General features: G+C 42.0%; 1 protein-coding gene across 2 annotated transcripts; it reads right to left on the bottom strand.

The window, feature by feature from the left end:
• Positions 1-1147: 1147 nt before the first annotated feature.
• On the bottom strand, positions 1148-18303 carry mmp25b (matrix metallopeptidase 25b). Of its 2 annotated transcripts, XM_070989854.1 has the most exons (17): positions 18150-18303; positions 17100-17323; positions 16731-16925; positions 14911-14993; positions 14648-14804; positions 14238-14311; positions 12762-12894; positions 7610-7701; positions 6110-6242; positions 5824-5968; positions 4694-4998; positions 4307-4486; positions 3431-3512; positions 3090-3172; positions 2734-2886; positions 2290-2583; positions 1148-1568 (listed from the first exon to the last, which is right to left on the bottom strand). In XM_070989854.1, exons 2-17 carry the CDS (start codon positions 17203-17205, stop codon positions 1312-1314), a joined length of 2472 nt encoding a protein of 823 aa, XP_070845955.1. In that variant the 5' UTR covers positions 17206-17323; positions 18150-18303; the 3' UTR covers positions 1148-1311. The 2 variants fall into 2 exon arrangements, with proteins under 2 accessions (XP_070845955.1, XP_070845954.1); XM_070989853.1 differs by lacking the exons at positions 1148-1568; positions 2290-2583; positions 2734-2886; ... (5 more) ...; positions 6110-6242; positions 7610-7701 and adding an exon at positions 12173-12663.
• Between the last annotated feature and the right edge of the window lie 4243 nt (positions 18304-22546).

The following is a 22546-nucleotide window of genomic DNA, read 5'->3' as shown; positions in this document are numbered from 1 at the left end:
CTGCCACTGGAGAATGACGAGCATGCACTGTTGTGCTAAGATGTTATGTTACATGTTATATTTTATCATGTGAGACAGGCAGGTGAAAAATGAGATTAGCAAGAACACAGCCTCAGCGAAGGTGCCCAGATCAAGAGATAATTTTCTTTTTTTTTTTTTGTATAAAAGTTGTAGCTAGGGGCAAAGATGCAACACAAAAATGAAACTAATATTAAGAACTATGACATTTTAATGATGATTCCAATAGTCACTTAAAAATTTCTTGTGTACAGATCTGCAGATACAGTACATCAGACCTTTGAGGTATCTACAACTGGCCTCGTCCGAAAAAACATCACACTTTGATCAGAATCCCTGAACCCGCTAACTTTAAGCATTAAAGGATTTACTGAATTACACCTTAAGAGCTCAGTTCCACCTCAAAAGCATCACAGTGACACACGTCAGCAATAATCAAATAAAGAAATTAAATAATTTTTACACAATAGTAATAAACACAAGTATAAAATAATTGTCACAACAGCACTTCCTGTTTAGCTCTTTCTGCTCTCAGTCATTAACATCCCCTGTCATTTTAGATACCTGCCGTTCCCCACCTGCATAGCAGTTCCCACCAATTCTGGTCACCTGATCTTCTCACCCACCAGCACAACCGTTCCCCATGCCCCCTGCTTGTGAGTCCATATCCGTGTGTGCAGAACACGTGCAAAAATACTTTCAAGCACAATCATTTCCCTAATTAACAAAAAGGTGATTTTTCTTCTCGATCATTCAAGTATCCATGTTTTGAAATCATTTACATGTACAGCAGCAAAACCACAAGACAAAGCACAGGTCCTTCTTCACGATACGCTGGCTGCAAAGCACATATGTATGTATGCACACGCACAAATCTACTCTGAATTCTAACAAAATGAGCTCTGATTAAGAAATTGACAATTGTACTTAAGTGTGTTTGTGTTGCCTGTTTACTATGCAAACATAAGGTGGTTGTGAAAGGCCTCATTATGAGGGAGTAGCCTGCGTGCTGGATTTCTGTGCTGGATTTCCATGCATTCTCCTATACAGGCTGTGTAATCCAATACTCTCTCAAGAGAAAGGAGGGGCTGAAATCCTATACCCGGAAGGAGGGAGGATGCAAAATGTACTCTGCATCTACGGTAGCCTGGGCCTTATGGTATTTAACATTGGCTTTTTTATGATACTCGTGTGTAATTTGAAATGTGGTAATAAGTTGTGCTCTAATATGATTGATGATGTCAAGAGCCATTTTTACTCTCCTGAAGCCACACAGATTTCAACCTCAGGCATCTATTTTCTAAGAAATTCATCCATTAGAAATAAAACAGAGATCAGGAGGAGCCAGCTGCCTCTTAGGAGTGAAGATGATCCCTTTAAGTCACAGCTGCACTCCTTTGGGATTCGAGGATTGACTGGAGTGGCGGTTGCGGGCGGAGCTGGACATCTGAGCCAGTCCACAGCGATGGATTTAGGAGTGACGACGTCTTGGTTCAGGCCTCCGCTCTTCAGCACCCAGTAAAGGTTGTCCTTGAAGAAGTAGGCATCTCCTAAAGAGCAGCAGCAGCTTGTTATTACATTGTTATTGCCATTTTGGTACAATGTCTGTGTTGATGGATTTGTTGACTGATGACTGCGTGTAATGATTTCTTTACAGCCAATAATTCCTTGCCATGAAAAGAACACTGGACATGTACACATGGGGATCCACAGAGAGAAAAAAGAGCAGACTGGAATAGAGATGTTGCACAGAAGCAGCGGTGGACCATAACTTACTTGAATATTTCTATTTCCCTTCGGCTTCACTACGTGTCAGGGGGAAATATTGCACTATGTACATCTATCTGACAGCTATACTTTTTACTTTAGGAGGCCACTTCTAAAAACACTTCTCTGTAGCGCTACTAGTGGTCAAAAACTCCACAGGGTCTCTTTAAATACAGCACCTGAACACACCAACTTTAAAGATGACCTTCATCTAATAGTCCTTCAGAGATTCAGTTCATGTGGTAGTTTCCTGGGTCTGCCTGTTTTATGTTCACCGTGTGGTACATGTATGCTGTTAATCAAGTCAGGTGATTTTGGTGTTCAGTGCCTCTTGTTTTGATTACATCAGATCTCTTCCATTGCTCTGTCGACACTTGCGGTTTCCAGCAGCTTCTAAAAGCCTGTTAAGGTTTCATGACACTGAAGTAAAGGTTTTGCTCAGCTCTAGTCTCAGGTACTGATCACAATATATCATCATATTTCTGCCAGTGAACACTGTGTTACCTTCTCCCCAGCTTATGATGTCATCCACGTGGGAGGGTACGCCTGACCATAGGGTGCTGTCCCGTGGGTAGTCCGGCTCCGGCCGCCGGCTCGTCTGTTCACCCTTATGGCTCTCATCAAACCTCCAAAACTCCCCACTGCTAAACAAGTAGGTCTTGCCGTTGTGGGCCCAGATGAAGGCTGCCTCCACCCTGTCCACCAGCACCCCGCTCTTTGTCCTCATGCCCCATTCAGAGAGGGGCCGAGGGTAGCCAGTCATGGCCACCGTGTCCTTGAAGACCCAGTACTGAGATCCTGGACAGAGTTTCAAATATAACCATTGGTTACTGTAAATTATAACTTTACATTTCCCTTTACAGCAATTTCTTCTGCTGTTGAGATTATAAGTGTAATAATTGCTCAACAGGGACCACGCTCACATCATCACAGGATTATGTCTCTCACCGATAAAGAAGATGATTCTGCTGTCACTCTTCCTCTCGTACACTGCGTCAATCTTGTTCGTTCCTGGCGGAAGGCCAATCCAGAAGTTTCTGATCTGAGCCGGATTGAGCGACACCAGAGACCCGTCTCGCTTAGTTCTCCAGAAGTGTTCACCTTTCCAAGAAATGAGAGTGAACATGACTCCATGTGTAAGCACACACAGTGCAGACGATGAAGGGGATCATTAAGTGTATGCATAAAACCAACATACCAGCCAATTCTGAATATCCTTTTGTCACATGAATAATGTAGACAATATACAGGATTTAAGTAGATTTTAATTCCTATTCTGTGCGTCCCTGATCGTCTGTTCCTACCTTTAAAAAAGAAGACCTCTCCCCTGATATTTGCCACTGCGTCAAAGCCTCCCTGACAGCGGTCGTGGAATGAAGGGTCAGAACTGGGACAGAAAAAGTCAGACTCATATTATATTTTATAGGATGCAGTGTTATAAAAAAAAATCACTAGATGGTGAAACAAGGCCACAGTGGGGATCGATCAGAGGGCTTTCAGCTGCATCCACTTGTCTTGAATTACTCATCATCATCGTGAGTGAGCGCACGGATAGGATGTTCATCGTTTGTAAATGCAAATGATAAGTGCGTATTGTCTGGATGGATGCACAGCAGTTGTGGTTCTTTGGTCTGGCTCTACTCACGGCTGTGTTGGTCTTGGAGGAGGTGGAGTGGGTAGGCGTGGGAGGTCAGGATCACCACCTGGTGGCCAGCCGCCCTTCACACCTACAGTGGTGACAGCATTGAGGAGGCGTTGAGGCCGATGACAGCATGGGAAAAATTGTGAAAGCAACCCACATTCTTCTCAGTAACCAGGGGAGTTTGACACACAGGATGCAGACAGTTTCTTTTAAGGACACGGAAGGAAACAGCTGAAATATCCTGTGCATGAGTGCACCTTTGCACACATTAGTACTACGCTGATAAATTATTCTATCAGAGGGCAGTTTTGATTGGCTTTTTATGGCCTTTTATATCCTTTGTGGTATGCTTTATCGAGCTATAGCATAATACGCTTACAATGAACAATTAATGGGTAAGACTTTGCTCTTACATTTTAACTTGTAATACAAGCTATCATCACAAACAATACGTAGTTCAGTCCAGAGCCTCTTCTTGTCCATTTTAGGAGGAAATTACAAAGCCAAAGCATGCCACAGACCACAAGAGGTAGCTTTTAATACATCATTACATCAAGTAATATGAAAATTCTGGACGGGATCTGAGGCCAAAAGAGAATTCAGCTCAAATTATTACTGCCTTGTTTGGTGTCACATTTTATGAACTTGCACAACTATATTTGTCTCCTGCCTGTTCTTTGTAGGTTAACTTCCTTGTCTGTACTCTCATTAGCCAAAGACTGTAAAATAAAGCAGGTGGAGGACTGTAACACCTTGTACAATGGCAAAAATAAAGAGTCACTCCAGAGTCCTGACACTGAGCTGACCTCACTGTTTTCTCAAGTTTCATCTCTCTACAGAATGCAGTACAGAATGCAGTTATTCCAGCTGGTAACTGACCATAAAGCTGCTGGATGGCCAGCTTGTCATCCAGGGCCAGCTGGAAGCTCGCAATGTCTCCCACAGCACCCTGGTAGTAAGGCCTCATGATGGACGGATCGGTGGACGAATGGGACAGGCCCAGCGCATGGCCAAACTCGTGCACTGCAACTGTGAACAAGTCTGTGCTGCTGCTGTCACCTGAGGAAGTGTGAAGCAAAAGTGTTGCTGGATCTCACAAACAGCCATGAATTCAGAGGAATTAGACCACAGACTCTGCTTCCTCTTTTGATAACGGGTATCAGATACAGATCATTTCCCATCACATTTTGTATGTTAGTACAAAAGAGTCTTGTCAGGTCTTCTATCCATCAAATACCATCCATCACGATTTCAATCAGTAAATACCTCCATAGCTCCAGATCTCATGATCGTCAAAGTGTGTGTCCCCCGCCACTTCATCCCTGCCGGGGAAGAAGGCGTGGGCCAGGGTGCCACCCTGCCCGTCAAAAGGGTACCCGTCGTCGTGAAGCAAGCGGTTAAAAGACACTCTGATGTCCCCTCCAGCTGCCGCCCCCCTGCTGTCACTCGGCAGCCGACGGAAATTCAAGGGGGCCGCGTCACTCCAGGCTTTGAAGGCGTGAGTCAGGATGCTGTCCACCAAATCGTTAGGCAGTCTGGGTGAGAGGGAGGGTGATGGGTAGCTGTGGACACTGCAGACAAGAGTAGATGCATTATAACAAAATTTTATGTTATGTTTTAATTATCCGAACACCAAAACCAACAATGATGTTGTTATCAACAATGATAACCTGATATAGCTTAATGCTCTGTGACATAGACTTCCACTGCTGTCGAAGACTTCCACTGTGGGACATGTTCCTTCATTACTTTGAACATGGACGCCATAGTTTATTTCGAAGCATCATCCTGCTGCTGTAAAGTCTCACTGGAGTGCCAAATGTGTATTAATCCGCAGCTGAAAATAGTTCCCAAGAAAGGCATGATTTTCTTTGTTTGAGGAATATTTGGTAAAAACTAAAGCGCCCATCTGTTTTAGGAAATTACAGACTCTCTTTAAAATGAAACTAAAGTGTCACATTTTAACCACAAGAACGTCTTTTTATATTTCCCAACAACAATAATAAATAAAGCTTATCCTCTCATGTGCATGTGATCAAAGATATATCTTTCTCATTTTTCCAGAGATGGTTTCTGGTGTGCTGCAAGGCGCTAATTTCATGGTGAACAAAGAAATTAGATCGGTCGAGCTTACAGTCGACACAAAGCTTAAACATGCTGACAACCACAGTACTGCAAGCAATAGATCCAAACAGTTTGTATGTGATTGTTAAATATTTGTCAGATTGCTGGATTCAAATGCAGATTTCCAGTTTCGGAAACGTATGTAGAGACAAAAAGAAGCCTGAAAGCTTCCCCAAAGATGGCACTTCCCCAAAACCTAAGATGATATATAAAGCTCTGTGATTCATACAGGAAAGCCATAAAGCCACAGTATAACATGACAGGAAACACACCTCCATGTGAGGTCTGTCTTATGCCACTTAAGGCCTGACAGGGCATATCTTTTCCTCCTCCTCCTCCTCCTCAGCATGTCCTCCCCCGCAACAATATCAGGGAGGGAGCACCGTGGTGTGGACATGAGTTTCAGGGTTTCACTGTCTGGAAGAGAAGTTGATCACACAGTGTGTGATGAAGTGCAGGTTACAGGAAGACTTCTTGTGACCCACAGACATGTGAAATATAATATAGGCTGCACATGATATATGGTCTTGATCTTGATTTGAGTTTAGCGGTTGTTACCGAGCACTCCCGTTTCCTGGACCCCGCCAAATCTCTGCATGACACGAATGGCTTTCTCAATCCCATCTTTGCTCTGCAGTTTGCTTGTGCGCGGATCAGGAGGTGGAAGGTAGCCGTACCTGCTCAGCCAATCCTGGAAAGAACACAAGGAAACCAGCGGAAATGCGGTCATCTGGGCACCATTAACCAGCTGCTATCACTGAAATCCATCTCTTACATGAGTCGGCTTAAAGGTTACCAGCAAATACTGAAACAGACTCAGCATGTTCCTCACAGTGCAGTGTGTCAGCACTTTTCTCATTAGTTTTACATGATCCTGTCCTTGTTCAGTAAGATGCTTGATGGGGTAAAGGCAGAGCGCAATTGACATTTCACATAATCAGAATAACGGCATGGAGAACGGACCGACAGATCTAGTGTGGTGTCTTAACTGTTAACTATGTCAAAAGAAAACAAAAGAAAAGTGTTTCTTAAAAGTGATTTTGAAACCTACCCTTCCTCACTGCATTGCCTCCACCCTTGTGCTGTATTTTCAGTTGAAAGGAAATGGTGTTGGCTCACTCAACAGTTGTATTTATGTGGGTTTTACACTGCAGAAAACATGGTTTCATTTTCCTCTTAGTCCTTATGTTTATTTCCAATAAAGCTGATCACTTTTGTTATTTTTGTCATAGCAAATTTTCTAATTTTTGACTGATATTATTTTGAGATGGGTTGGTCACCTGATTTATTTTTATTCTTGCTAAATTACTCAGACACCAACAGCATCAAGCATGTTCATGGTGACAGAAGTGAAACATTTTTTTCACACATGATGCACTGACGTTCATACTTGCGAAATGGCACAAAATAAGCAACATTGACGTAATGTTTGAGGAACTGTGTGAGAGAAGTGGACACTGTGCTGCATTTCATGATTTTATACTACTTAACTTATATTAATGTCTCGAATATAGTGTCATAGTGCACTGCAAGAAACGATGACAACTTGGGGCTACCATTTTTCCCCAAAACCTGCTCTTCTATAAAAATTATACGGATTTGAAGCCTTTTCTTTTGGTTTTTAGAAACCTCATGAGTCACCTGCACACTGCCTCATGTGCATCCTTGCCTGATGCAAAGACGAGCACTCTTCACATCTGAATACAACAAACACACACACGCGGGTATGCAATGTCATTTTTCCCAAGAAGAAATCATTCTCGCTGGGTGGGTTTTAAAATTGACATGACTGCAATTTAAAATACTTAATGTCACTTAAGTCAATAACAATGAAGTGATACACATCCTCGACTGGCCTCATTATTGGCCTTAGACTGAGCAAAAACAAAGCAAATGTAGTTTTTCTCATAGGAAATTAGACAATTATGATGCCAAGTAAAGACAGCACTGAATCACACAATACATAATAAATGGATAACTGAAGGGCGCTGACAGGATGGCTGCACACACTTATGAGAATATTAGTTAAATGACATTTTTCCTCTCTTCAACACTCACCACTGCTCTACTGTACTGGTCTGACTGCGCTGATGTGCTTTCCGTTAAGGTCAAAACCATCAACAGCAGAAGACCCAGCTCCATTCCAGTCACTGCAAAAAAAACGCTCCGTTATTATCAGAATACTCGTTCTTTGCACCAAACAGAGACATTCCTCGCTTTTAACTGCAGCAGCTTCCTCCAAACCATCCCGAAGCCAAGAGAAGGGAAACAAAGCTCACCGTTGTTTCTCCTCTGAAGCTTCAGTGTCTCTTGGGACTAGGCTGGGCTGATCGATCACTGAACTCTCTCTAGCTCTGCCCTCCCTCACTGAAGGCTGAGCGAGTCGTTGGTTGTGGTTTTTCTTTGCACGTTATGTCTGTGTATCATAGAGGCTACAGACTGCTGATCAAAAGCAAAACTCTGATATGACAACGATACAATATGAGACAGTCATTGTGATGTTTTAATCTCTAAAACACTTTGGATCCAGTTTCTCATATGCTTCCATTTGTAAAGGGTTAATAAGGTGGTCTTATCAATAGTTTGATAAATGACTTACTAATGTTTTATAGATCTGATATAAGACATAAATGTTAACAAATTTCTAATCAGCCATGTGCTAAATGTGAAGTAATAAAGGCTTATTAAAGTAATCCGTGCAATTGTAAACATGAATTGCTTGTTAATTGATAAATAAATGATAAATGAATGGATTTTGGTCTGCTCTGTAGCACTTTTCCAGAGGGTAAGGGGTCCAGCGGTAAATTGGATGGATCTCCCTAAATGAATTCAAGACTGAAAAGACAAAGCAAGTGCCATGTTGAATTGATTTGTTGCGTGGAGCAGATGTTTGTTGCTGTTGTTCACTTTGCCCAGTTGATGATGCAGCCAGGCATTTACATCAACTAACATAAGTTTATTCCAGATATATCTCAGTATTGGTCAGCTGATAAGTGTCAGAAATGTTTGAGTTTATTTTTCTAAGATCTTTTTGTCACAAGTCGTTAAAAAGGCACTAATAGGATCATTATTAAAAAAGTTCATGTTTTAGTAGAAGCTTAGATTCTACACAAAATCATTATTTGGGTTTAGCATCGACGTCAACTTGCTTTTGGACACAGCAGCAGTTTTCATGACATGCTGACTCCTCCAACTCCTCCACCATCCATTAACACTTGTTCACCTGTAGTTCAACAGGTTGTTGGGTTGCTGAGATTAAAAGCACTGAACAACACTCAGTGCAGTAATGTCATCTTATTGACATGTTGGATCTAAATTGCTTCAAACAGGCCTCTAAATGCTTGTAAACGAGGTTTCCTGGAATAAGAAGTTGGTCTGCTTCTAAAGTCATGTTTATCACCACAGTTTTTAATTGTCTTTGGCTGAATAAGTACTTGGTCTGTTTGCGCTGCATTTGGTATCTATGGCCCCCAAAATGACATTGCAGGTCTGCATTTCCACCCAAAGTACCCAGACCTTTTAATCCCAGGTACCACTTTCCAAGGAATAGATTACTTCAGCGAGTTGTTATCTGTGTTTCCTCTGCAGTCTAAAGACTGAAGAACCACATCACTTGCAGTTCAGCAAAAGTTTCACTTGCTGAGATTTCCGGTGTATAACGGTGAAACTGACTGCAGCTATTTCCTCAGAGCATTGTAAATACTAGAAAATGGCAATATAAGCATAGCATTATGCGCCCTTTTACATATATAGTGGTATATACTCATAGTATAGTTCCCACACTGTTAAATTATAACATCTGAGCAGCCCTTCATGAATACCCTCACTCATATAGATATCTGATACCATTGTTTCTTTTAATATTAAAATCATAAAGAATTGCTGTTAAAGCACAATGTACATTTTCATGGTGTTAATCTACAGAAGATCTGGTCAAAGAATATTAAAATGAAATTACATTAAAACTTGAAAACATTCAGAAAACTGAACCTTCATTTCCAAACAACTCTCTAATTCTAATTTTGCTAGCAATTGTGAATTTTCAAACATTTCAATTACATTACATTTCTACATCACACGCAGTTTGAAAATAAAATTTAAATTCGATGAGGTTTTTCTTTTTTCTTTTGATAACGACGCCCCTGGACTTCCATGATTATCAGTGAATTTACAACCATATTAGTTGACACTGAAGCTTGAAAGGTGGTTTTCATTTTCAACAAGAACTATTTACCAGTGTTATTCACATCTGAGTCTCTGGGAAACTGATGACGCTGCGTTAAGCTGGAGTGCACCGGCATCTCACATCCCATCTTTGAGTCCCATTATGACTGTGGGTCATTCTCTCTGCAGACCATCACTGGTGTTATCTTTCCCTCTCTCTCCCTCCCCCTCTTCCTCGCCTCCTGTCTTTAATTCCCGTCCATTCTCCAGGGAACCAAGTGAGTCATGCCATTAGCACAAAACGCTGCCCTGCTAATGGCTGGCCAGTTACTTCATGTCCACTTCATGTTGCTGCACCCGTGGACGGCGTGGAAGTCTTTAGTAGTGTTGATTATGACAGACGCCATGTCTATGCTGTTGTTCCGCTGAAGTTCATTATTTGTCATGTGCACAACAATCAAACTGAAGCAGTCACTGGCATTAAAATCCTTGCTCTACTACGAACATATTGGATCTGTTCAGATGTCCAGAAGGTGGACTCTGAACTCTGGGAAACTGAGAGACCACACAGCCTTTCTGGAACAGGCTGCTGATGTTTGCATGCTCATCAGGTTTGCAGTTTGTTTGTTTGGTCCCAAGCTGAAGTCAGAAAATAAAATAGAACATCTTAAACCTGCATTAACTGATTTTTGTCCACTTGGGGGCAGCAGAAACAAGCTGTAAGCACAACGTTGACATATTTTCACTCTCTAAGTTCATACGGTGAAATCAAACCAGTAACGGAGCAACATTAACATTTATGTCGTGTTTCTGTCCACCTGATGGTTTTCATCTTGAACCACACGGACGGTAAAGAAACTGTAACGTAACATCAGAAATAAACACTTTTGAATTTCTATTCATTACACACAGTTTTTATTGTCATTAAAGGGATCCAAGGCCTTCACAAAAGGGTTGACTCTTGGTAGCTATACAGTACTAACACAACACACAGCAACAACAGAAACAACACAGAGGACTTATGTGAACGAGTGAAAAGACAAATTTAAATAAGAGTTGAAAGACATTTCATTTAAGTTTAAACTGAGATGCATCAACAAAACCAGTAGTCAGAGGAAAGTGAGCAGAGGTTAAAACCCTGCAAAGTACAGTAACGCCTTTGTACAATACTCGATTCATTTCTTGCAAGTAGCTGATTGTCTATAGCGGCTTATTTTGGTCATGCACAGTTGATAATGTCACTTCTATTGTATGGACGGTGTTGCAAAAAAACCTTTTTCCATTTTTACCTTCCGTACCTCCAGCTTTGATTGTCAGTCTCGCGAGCAAGTGTTTGCATTTGGTGGTTTTTAGCTTGTTTGCTGCGTGACGATGCTTGATTGTCGCTGGCTGATGGATGTGGTTCATCAGTGATGTACAAAAAAAAATAAATCCCTGCCAATCCAAGTGTGCATCACTGCTGATTGTGTTTTAATCTTTTGATGGATCGGATAAAGAAAACCATGTACTATATACTGTATATAAAAAATGCTTTACTGTAGTTTGTGGAGAAAATCTGTGATGCCTGTACTGTAAATATGTAGCATTTTCATACTTAGCCTTGTATCAGACAATATATAATACCATTACTGATATGGTGCATCCCTAATAATTTACCTTAACAAATGATATTTGTGCTTTGAGGATGATTTGAGTCCACGACGTGCTACATTCTTCCCTCCGATAATATCTGACAATATTCCACAGCTATCTTCATCATACACAGATGTCTGTACAAAAATATGCAGTATCAGTCTTAGTGTAATGCTGGCAGGGTAGGTAGGACTTTCTTTTTTTATGGTACGTTTTTAAGTTTTAGTAAAAGTGATTGCCGTAAGCAAGTCAAAAATCTTCACAGTAGCCTCACACAGCTTAGGGAACAAGCTCGCTATCACAATATCACTGAGCTGCTCGAGTTACAAGAAACATTGGTTACACTTCACAATACAGACATCTGCTGGCATTTACTTAGTACTGCAGAATCACTTCCTGAAGCATTTCTGTATGGCAGAATTAGATTCATAACCCTGCCATTTTCTCAGCTTTGGATATCTGTAAACTTCAAGGCTGCAGCTCAGGATGCTGTTTTTTTTCTTCTTCTTCTTATTTCTTTAAATAACCTTGTTTATTTTAAGTTCATGGGCTCGGAGGGACGCCAGGTCTCAAAGCAGCCACCTGTATGGACAGCATTTGTTAAAACAGGCGTAACGAAATAATCCAAGCTCAGAAGTCCACTTACTGGTCTTTCAGAGCTTTCAGCCACATCTCACAGTGTATCACAGCTCTGCGTAATAAAGGCTGTGCTTTCTTTTCCCTTCTGTCCTGTTGTGTTTAGTTTTTGGCTTATGATTTGGATCATTGAATATTTTGACACAATAATGAAATACGACATTTGATGTGGGTCAAATGACAAAAAAGCGCTGTCACTTGTTGCATCAGTGTGACCCCAAACTCTGACTTTAGCCTGATCCTGACTCCATTTTTAATCCTAAAAACACCTCAAACTATTTACAATACTGACCTCAGCCCTATGATTAACACACTACCCCCCCAAAAGGTGCCACCTGATAGTACTAAGCAAATACCAACATGACCAGAGTAATGCCAAGTGCAACCAAAGCTGCTCTTGGCTGAATTTGTAAACATTTAATGCATTTTGGGGTCTGCAACTCATTGAGACCCCTCTATAGCTCAGTCCTGTGCTTCCTTAAAACCTGTGTGTCCCCCATAACTGTTTTCTTCACACTTTTTTGTTACATGCCCCCTTTTTCCCCGTTGTCTTTTGTGTTGGCAGCGATTGTCTGTAGTTCACTGTAATCTGGCCCAGTACTGACCCAGGTTGTGACTCATGCCCTGCTGCTCAGATCCTGGAACCTGGACCGGCACTGAAACGCCAGGCGATATGAGCCCTGGGTGGACGAGCGGGAGAAGAAAACAGGGACAGTCAGTCATTTATTATGCAGCAGTCCGAGGTACAGACAGATATAAGGCAAGTCAGTACACTCACCGGTGTTTGAGTTGGCCGAGGGTGGAGTCTGCAGATGAGGGGAGGAGTACGCCGATGAGTCAAAGCTGCGCGGGGCAGAGGGGGATGGAGGTAACATGCAGGAGTAGGAGGAGGCCGACTGCGGAGGAATAGACTGAGAGCGGACAAAAGAGCCGAGGCGTGAGGGAGAGGAGAGATTTGAGTTAGATTTATATTGAAACAACAACAAAAAAGAGCATTTTATCTCATCTTTAAATGTGAATATAGCCCCTGCTGTGTACGACACCATGCAGTGTAAAGGCAGTGTGAAGCAGTGACTGCATGGCTTCAGTTTATCCACACGGCGGTGCTAGAGTAGTGCTGCATGGTGGGAGTGAAGCACAGCGGCAGCACTAAGAGAAGCAGGAGCGCAGTCTTATGACCAGAGATGGGCAGTGTTTCTGTTTTAGAATATTCTGTAATTTAAATTTTACAGGCCTGACAAAAATTAAGATGTGATTTGTAATAAGATGCTTGTAGAGTGAAGAAATTTAGCACTTTCTCCATGATGTGACTTATGCTGGAAATTAACAGAAAATCAATTTACTGCGCAGACATAAAAAAATATTTTCAGCATAAGTCACAGTTTGTCTCTCGTTTCTTGTTTATTCCTGACATTTCAAATCATATCATACATATCTCATTGATGTAAAACTAGAAAATGTGTGTTTTCATGCTGCTGTGGCTGGGATGATTCCTGTGTGCTGTGTGTTCGTCCCTAACAAAGGAAAAATATCAGCGAGTCCTGTATCCCAAGCTTTTCTAAATTTATCTCAATTAAGCAGTTTTAGAACTGCTGCTTCTGTGAAATGCTGCATTTAGTTTTTACATGATTTCATTACAGGTGGTCCTCAAACAAAGCAAAGATCGTCTGAGCGCGCTGACAGCGATGTGATAAAGAGTGTTGTAAGTAGTCACGAAAACAAATGTGCGTCTCCTAATTTCCATCACCAACATCATCTTTCCTTACTGAGTGATGTCTGAGGCTAATTTACTGTGTGAAGGTCACAGTTAAACCTGACCACAATCAAGATTTGAGAGATTATTTTTTGGTGTTTAGTCACATTTTTGCCTCTTCAAGAAATCCAATATAACACTTAAAATCGCTGCATATTTCACACATTTCCAGATTTGCTTACTTTTTCCTCTTTTTTAAAATTTCTTATTATCATATCTTTTGTTGTTGTTGCTGTTATTAGTAAATAATAATGAGCATTTTGGACTACAGCAATATGAAGAGTTTTGATGAGAAGAAGAATAGATTATGTTATTATTTTTAAGAGTAAAAGGAGCAGTAGTATTAATACCTACAATAGCGTTTATTTATTTACATATCTATTTCATGATCCTGTGTTTTCTACCCTTGACGGAAAGTTCAGGTCCTGCTCTGAGACGATGACCTGCTTTGGTAAAGTTTAGAAGGTGCTGATGAATGATGAATGATGATGAATGTCCAACCTGGACTCCAGATGAGAAAACTGACAGGGAGCTGTAGCTGGGCAGGGACGACTCAGCCTGACTCAACATGGACCCTGGAGAGAGACACACAGAGCGAGATGGTAAGCACGCACACACACACACACACACACACACACACACACACACGATGGGAACATCTCGCAGTGGAAATGTTGTAATATAGATGCGCTCTAATGGAGAAACTCTAATGGTTTGCCTGCCTCCAAATGTCAAGCAGCAGCTCTGAGGTTTGTAATTATAAACTAGTAAAATATTTCTGCTACCAAATCTATAAATCATAGAGAGCTTTAAGTACCACTGATGTGCTGTATGAATGAGTCAATCAGCCCATAAACTGTAACGATGGAGAGTCATTATGACTACAATTACGCAGTCACAGTGGTGTTTACCTGAACTGCTGCCATGCTGCTGATGATAGACAGACGTGTTGAAGGAAGTGGTCAGAGGGGCTTGGTTCTGCGAACAGGAAGTCACGCCCCCTGACCTCCTTTGATTGCGCAGCTTCTCCTCCCTCCTCCACTTGGCTCTTCGGTTTGAGAACCACACCTGTCAATCATAGAGTTCTCTTTATGGAGCAGGAGCATATTAGAAAATGAGGCATGTTATCACAGGTGGAGCATCAGGGTTAAACAAATGGAGAGCGCTGCCTCACCTGTATCCTGGCCTCTGGTAAATCAATCTTGTTTGCCAATCTCTCCCTCGCAAAGACATCTGGGTAATGTGTCCTTTCAAACTCTGTGGAAGATATTAACTAATGTCAAACACGCAGTGTGAGTCATAATCGAGGCTGACAAGACGACTGGAGAGCAGCTCTTCTGATAACCCCGGCTGTGTGGCGTTAACGCATTTTCCATGTGCATCTGTCTTTTGTTGTGTAAAGAATTCAAGCCAGATTCAAAAGAGAATGAGTCTGAATCAGCTGATTGATTATCTGATTGTTTTCCTGCATATCAGCTAATTGCTTCTCAAGATCAGCATCACTAATTATGTTGCCATGGGATGTACAAATCCAGGAAGCTGAGATGTATCCTTACAACCATACTTGAAATATTTATTGCACTTTGTATAAATTATTTATTATTATGGAACACGCAGAAAGTTCAAATGAAAGGATTCAAGTTGAGATGCCGCCTAAGCACTCAGGCTGACTAAAACTAAACCGAAGAGGAAGAACCATTATAGGTTTTCATTTTGTCATTATTTACACTCTAAATTCTCAGTGTAAGCATGAAATTTCCCCACTGTGGGACTAATAAAGGTATATCTTATCTTATTGAACTGATCAGTATTTCTATCTGGCATACTGACTAACAGCTTATAACGCAGAGGCTTGAGGTGGGTTCACTCCTGACTCAGTGGCTGTTTAAACAGCGACTTTGTGTCACTGAGACTTTCTGTTTCCGAGTATCACTTCTCACTGTGGCAGTTAATTTATAGTTGACAAACTGCTGACATTTTTGTTGTTGACAAGTCGAAACGAGGACATGCCTCACCCTCTAAATGACAGTCTGACTCATCCTAATGAACTCTGAAGTTTCAGGTCTGGTAATGGAGACGTCTTTATAGATTTAACCATCTGTGCTTCTGATGGTAGCTTAGCATGCCAGTAAAAGGTCGAAGGAGAAACCGAAATGAATGAATCAGTTAAAATTATGAAAGAAATTGCTACAAATATAATGTTAACAGATTACCAGTGTTGTAAATAAGTGAAGACTAAAGTTCGTGCTGGTGACACATGGTTAATAAATCCATATTGCACAAGATAACGTAGCTGGCTCTTTGAATTAAGTCTGTCTCCCAAATTGTTATAATTGGCTTGGTTATAATTGGCGTCTGTGTCAACACATTTGTTATTGTGCTTTGGCCGTGCACCGAGGTCAGTGTACCTCATTAATGTCATTTGCACAGAGTGACCACACTGATACTCTTCCACTCGGCTGCACAGTGGACATTGCGTCCTTATTTAGCTCAAGGGCCTGCTGCAGCCATATCCAGTCAAGGGTGGCTTTCTGATCCCTCTCATTGGATATCAGGGCTACGAGGGCCAGATCTCACTGCATAATACAGCCACAGTAATGATGCATTATCAAAACTCGGCTTTACACGCTGCCACAGGCTTTTTGGAGCAGATCAGGAATATTTGAGTTGAGATGATAATTTGCATCTGGAAATGATCAGGGGTGGCAGTGTTTGCTCTCTCTTGCATGGACTGCTACAAATCCAAGCACGATACGCAATAAACAGCCTGATTTTGGGTGTAGTTTCCCAGCTATTTAGCAAAAAGCTGTAAAAAAAAAAAAAAAGGAAAAAAAAGAAAGAAAAAAGGTGTAAAGGCTATAATCCAATAACAAAGGTGTTGGCAGGGGAAAAAAGCAGCAGGATAAGCTGCGTCATGACACTCTCTGGTCTGGCTGGTGCCCATGGAGGGCAGTGATTGGCTGAAAAGCGCTGTGCGTGCTTGCATGGTCTGACCTTTCTCCAGAGCCTCGATCTGCTCCTGTGTGAAGCTGGTCCTGTTCCTCTGCAGCTTCCTCTTGAGCTGCAGCCTCAGCTGAGACTCCTCGCCATCGTCCCTCTCCACGGGGACTCCTCCCCCTCGGCCTGTTCCCCCTCCCCCCGCCTCTCCCCCCATGCTGCCCTCGGTGTCCAGCAGACAGCCCTCAGACACTGGCAGAGAGGAAGGTGACAAAAGAGATGTGGGAGTGTCAGGAGAATTGCTACCACGGATGCACGGAGGGACACAGTTTCGAATGAGATTCTGGCTTTGACAGGAAGTTGGTGCGACAGCCACAAGTGCCACATTTAACTTAGCATTGGCGTGTGTTGAGAATTTCCCCTCACCTGTGCTGTGTTGTGTCTGAACGCCGGTGGGGTCATGGTACCAGTTGTTAGGCCCGCTCCAGTTTGAGCCGCTCTGCAGGTTCAGCATGGTTAACTTCTCATACATACTACGAGAGTCCAAACCACCATGAAGAGAAATAAAGAGTCCTGCACTGTGTGTGTCCGCCCCTGATTAGAGTCACCTTTGGCTCCTATCTCCCTCCTTTGATCCTCCAGTCCTTCCTCTTTGAGGGGTGGGGAGGGGGGTTGGAGAAGAGAAGAAGAAGGAGGGGTTCATATCGCATGAGTTCACACATGGTCGGCATTGTGGTGAATTAGCCTCATGATGACAGACAGAAATGGAGTTAGTTACACGCCCGCTGTCGTAACGTGTGTGTGTTATACATTGGTATGCTAGTATACCATGGGGAGCTAAGGTACATTAGAACCCACTCTGAAAGCCATGACATTTATTATGCTACTTGCTTTTAGCTCTATCTGTGTTGATGAGCCTGAGCACGCATGCACACACACACACTCGCAAACACGAATGCATGAAAAGACACTGCTTTTATATGTAGCCACAAACTGGCACCGCACACACACAGAAGCTTCATGATCGAGATCTCCATGAAACGTTCGAACAAAACCCGCATTTCACTTTTAGTATCAGACATGAAGTGCCCAAGTACGTCCATAAATATCATCATCTATATAAACGAATGTATGCCTCGGTTAGAGATGAATAAAAGCGTTTTTTTGGGAAACGTCCTCTTTGCAGAGTCAGAAAGGAATGCAAAGGTACGTCAGTACTGAGCCAAATCTCACACAAACTACTGCAGCAGCATGATGTCAGAGGTCAAACTTCATTCATTTGGACGAAGCAGCCCCCGGACAAGAATTTGTTGATCCGATTTTCGGTTAAATTCCAGAAATGATTAACTTATCGTCGACCCCAAAGCCTCGAACAAAGTCCATATTAGACAAGTGATCTCAGCACACACACACACACACGCGCACACACATATGAAAGTGCTGCAGGGACTAGATTTTTTTTTTTTGCAAACTTACCAAGTGTCCAGGTGAAATGATGCGGGGGTCCTGTGTGTTACTTTCCTCCTCTGTGGACCTTGATTCCCCTGCTCCCCCCACGTCCCTTGTTCTCCAGCTTTGTTGACAATACTGTGTGTGTGTAAAGGAGAGAGTAGGAGAGAGATGGAGAGAGTTAGACAGGGTGAGAGAGAGTGAAAGAGGGAGGGGGGGGCTCTGGAGAGAAATGCGTCTGCGGGCACTCTTGTCCTCCAAGCGATGGAGAGAGAGAGAGAGAGAGAGAGAGAGAGAGAGAGAGAGAGAGAGAGAGAGAGAGAGAGAGAGAGAGAGGGAGCCACCGAGGGGTGACAAAGTGAGTCAACATCAGTGTCAAGTTTGAACTTAATGCCAGCGAGAGGAGGAGGGGAGGCCGAGAGAGTAGAGCATAAAGCACAGATAATGGAGAGATAGTAGATGCTAAATAGATGATGGAAATCAAAAAATTGCACATAAATACTGAGCGTAACTGGCAGTCAGGTGTGTTCGGGTTTTTTTTTACACAAGCACATGTGCAACCAGACAACTGACATTTGTAGATTAAACTCAATGTTCAAGCCATTTTTTATTGATACTTACAAGAGATGCTTTAAAACTTTGATAAAGCTGTGACATATTCACGTGCATCTGCTATTGTTTTGTATTGTTTTGTATTGCTGTTGTGAATATCGCATTCAGCTACTGGATATTTTTAGCCATTCCTTCAGGGATTATCATGATTATTAGGATTGTTTAAACCACTGAACTTTGGGATAGAATTCCATGTCACAGTAAAACAAATTCATGGAAAAAGACATATTTCTCTGCAATTAGACTTAGATAAGCAGCAATATCATAACGATATTATTGATTTATTTGAGACATGATGAAGATGAAAATCAGAGGATCATGTTAATGTATCATTAATGATTAAAACATATTAAAACTTCTCTATAACCAGATATTTGTATGGTAATTGGGTAATTTGCTAGTAATATTTATCTTATCAATAACTGTCATTGAATTATTTTATTTATTTGATGTACTAATGTTATAATGATGTCAATGACTGAAGGAACAATATTAAACACTATTGAACCCCCAGATATTTGGGATAAGTAATGATGCATAAATTCTTTTGATTTTTTAACCCGTTTAACAGCATAAACAACAACAACAACCATAATAATAACAATAATAATAATTTGTCTTTATGGACAGTGTCAGTTAAACTTGCTGTTTTATAAGTTTTATAATGTCTTTTTTTCATTATCTATTAATTTTGTGATTCATTTATTAATTGTTTGGTCCATAAAACACCACAAAATACTGTAAAATCACAATAAAATCACAATTTTCTTTCTTTCTTTTTTTTTTTTTTTTTGGTGATCAATCCAAAACCCAGAGATTGGAAATGCTTTTACAATATTGTAAGAAAATGATGCACATTCTCAGATTGGAGAAGCTGAAACCCAGCAAATGTTTGATATTTGTGTCAATCAAACGGATGTATCTGTCAAAATAGCTGCAGATTAATCTTCTATCAACTAATCAATGGACTGATTGTGTCTTTTTCTTCATCAGCTGTGTGATATTGTGCTCATATGGACTGAGTATTTAAACCAGCACTGCTTTAAAGATGCTGTCCAAGTTGTTTTTTTTTCTTTACATGGGGGCTAAAAAATGCAGAGATTGAATAAAAGCTTTTCCCACAACACCTGTGCATTGTTCCCTGACTACAGAGGTATTGTTCTCCTGCTATAACACACTGGCCTTAAAGCAATGGGACAATAGACAAAGACATCGTCTGGCCCCATAGCAGGTTAAAGGAGCACCACACAGAAACCCATGGCGATGGACACACAAGGTTTGATGTGAGGCCTAGGTAATGACGCAGGTATGACGGTATGTATGGGAGAGTCAAAGAGCGAGAGCAGAGTAGAACCGGGGTTTAAATATATCTCTTTGCAGCGGAAGGGAGAGAAGAAGAGAGAGATGGAAGATGGAGGCAGAGGAGAGAGATAGAGAGAGTGAAGAGGAAGTATGTGACTTTGGGGTGGGTGTAGGGGCTTGGGGATGGGGAGGGTGCCAGCTTGTTTTATTTCCGGTTGACAAGACTTTGCGCTCCCTTTCTCTCTGTCGCTCCCTCTCTCTTTCATACTATGCTATTCTTTCTCCGCTGCCCCCATTGCTCTGTCTCTCTCTCCCCCCCTCCCCTCCCTCTTTCTCTGTTACTTTCCTCCGAGACGTGCCTCGGAGAAAGGAAAGGACTTGACAAGTTCAAAGGTAAAAAGGAGTAAGAACAGCAGAGGAAGAAGCAAATAAAAGTACCAATATCACACTGGGGAAGTACTCATTAAAGTCCTGCAATCAACATTTCAGTCAAATAAAAGTACAAAGTATTATCAGAAAAATTTATTTGAAGTATCAAAATTGCTGCTAATTATGCAGAATGATGATATCATATTATTGTATTATTATAAGGGATGCATACAACATATAAACAGCATTTTAACATGCATAGCTGCGACTGTATTCAGTGTTGGGTACTGTCATCTGTTCCAGTGCTTCATATTTTACAAGATCATCATATATTTTGCCTCAAACCAGAATCTGCAAAGTAATGAGTGACTATATCTGTCAAATAAACATCCTGGAGTGAAAAAATGTAACGTTTCCCTCTGAAATTGGGTGCAGCAGAAGAATAATAAAGTCATTCAAAATGGACATACTCTTGCGCAAGTGCTTCCAAATTGTACTTTTGCAGAGCACTTGAGCAAGAGCGAGTGCTTTGAACATGAAGGGAAAGAAAGAAGGCGATGGGAAGTTGAGTACCAAAACTGCTTGACTGGTGTAAAACTAAACCTAAAGCCTTGGCATTCATCCCCCATCACACCCTCCACATCCCACCCCACTGTTGTCTAGCTGGTTACCCTTTTGTTTTTCCTTTATTCACAAATCATGGTTGCATCTTATTGTGTTCCAGTTGTTGGAATGTGGCTTAACCTATGTGATCCCTGTGTGCCGAGTGCAATAATGTGTGTGTGTGTGTGTGTGTGTGTGTGTGTGTGTGTGTGTGTGTGTGTGTGTGTGTGTGTGTGTGTGTGTGCGTGAGAGAGAGAGACGGCCGCGTGCTTCGCTGCAAAGATTCATGTAGCTCCAGGACATGCATTTTTTTAGTGCATCTTGTTAGTTCATTCCTGTCACCTCTCTCTCCCTCTCTCTCTCTCTCCCTCTCTCGCTCGCCATCCCTTGCTTTTTCAGCGCTGAAGGGGGGATGGGGAAGGGGTGGTGGACAGGGCTGGGAGAGGAGGGAAGGGTGGGGGGGGCGGCGGCGGTGGAGGCAGTCACCATGGTTACAATGCCACGACAAATATTCATCAAGTCGTTAAAATAAAAACAAACGGGAGTGCATTATAATTGCTCTTACTGACTGGATCCTATAATGCGTTCATATATTATGAGTGAGGGGAGCGGAGTGGAAGGGGCTCGCGCACAAAAAAGACGCCGTTAGTGATTAAAAAAGTGATTATCCACCGGCCTGCAGGCAAACACATGTGTGACAAACACATTTCAACTCTTTGTGTATAACTTTATCCTCCCATTACCTGTTTTTGGAATTCCCTGTGAGTACTTTTCGTGAGTCCCTCCTCTCTTTTCTCTTTGTCCCTCCATCTCTCGCTCTTCCTCTACTGTTGTGTAGCCCCAGGCCATACTGTGATGTGTCCTCCCTCTGTCCCTCCCTCCCTCTCCCTCTCTCTCTGTCCCTGTCACCTTCAATTGCTCTGTGAAACTAGACACACTGCCTGGGGCAGGGAGGCAGGGAGGGAGGGAGGGAGGGAGGGAGGGAGGGAGGGAAGAGAGGAAAAGAGAGAGAGAAGGAAAAAGAGAGACAGCTTTATAGACAGACAGAAGGAATAAACATTTGGTGTCATGTGAAAGAAAAAGATAGATAACCATGCAGATGTGTGTCGCATTAGTCTGAAAACCAACTGAATGACTCACAATAATGTTCACACAAACAACATTATTTAATTAATGCTGGAGACATATAATCAATCACATACACGCATGCACCCAGGTTAGGACAGTGTTTGACCTGTGACCTGGGTGTCTGACCTCGTCCTATATGTCTTTTAGTCAGCGTATCCACTCAGGATACTGCCTACCTCGCGTGTGCTATAACCCAGCCGCTTCTCCTCTAATACCTGTTTAACTGGTTTCCACCTGGAGCTACATTGAAAAATGGAAATGCTCCCACAAACACTGAGTTAACGTTCAGCGCAAAGCAGCTCAAGCAAGTTCTGAAGAATTTAAGACCTTGAAGTAATGTCAGGCCTGTTATTAGTAGGTGTAATCAGTGAAGAAAAAACTGAACTGACCCACTTTTGAAGAGGCTAATT

This window comes from Chaetodon trifascialis, chromosome 21 (genome assembly GCF_039877785.1).
Source record: "Chaetodon trifascialis isolate fChaTrf1 chromosome 21, fChaTrf1.hap1, whole genome shotgun sequence".
Classification (NCBI taxonomy): Eukaryota; Metazoa; Chordata; class Actinopteri; order Chaetodontiformes; family Chaetodontidae; genus Chaetodon; species Chaetodon trifascialis.
The sequence above is the reverse complement of the archived record's forward strand: the minus strand, read 5'-3'. Positions and strand labels throughout refer to the sequence as shown.

Excerpts from the sequence above, each read along its gene's own strand:
- mmp25b (XM_070989854.1), bottom strand. The coding sequence starts at position 17,205 with ATGTATGAGAAGTTAACCATGCTGAACCTGCAGAGCGGCTCAAACTGG. Across the intron at positions 4,487-4,693 it reads TGAGATCTGGAGCTATGGAG|GTGACAGCAGCAGCACAGAC; the intron begins GTATTTACTGAT and ends ACACTTCCTCAG. Across the intron at positions 3,173-3,430 it reads CCTCCAAGACCAACACAGCC|TTCTGACCCTTCATTCCACG; the intron begins GTGAGTAGAGCC and ends TTTCTGTCCCAG.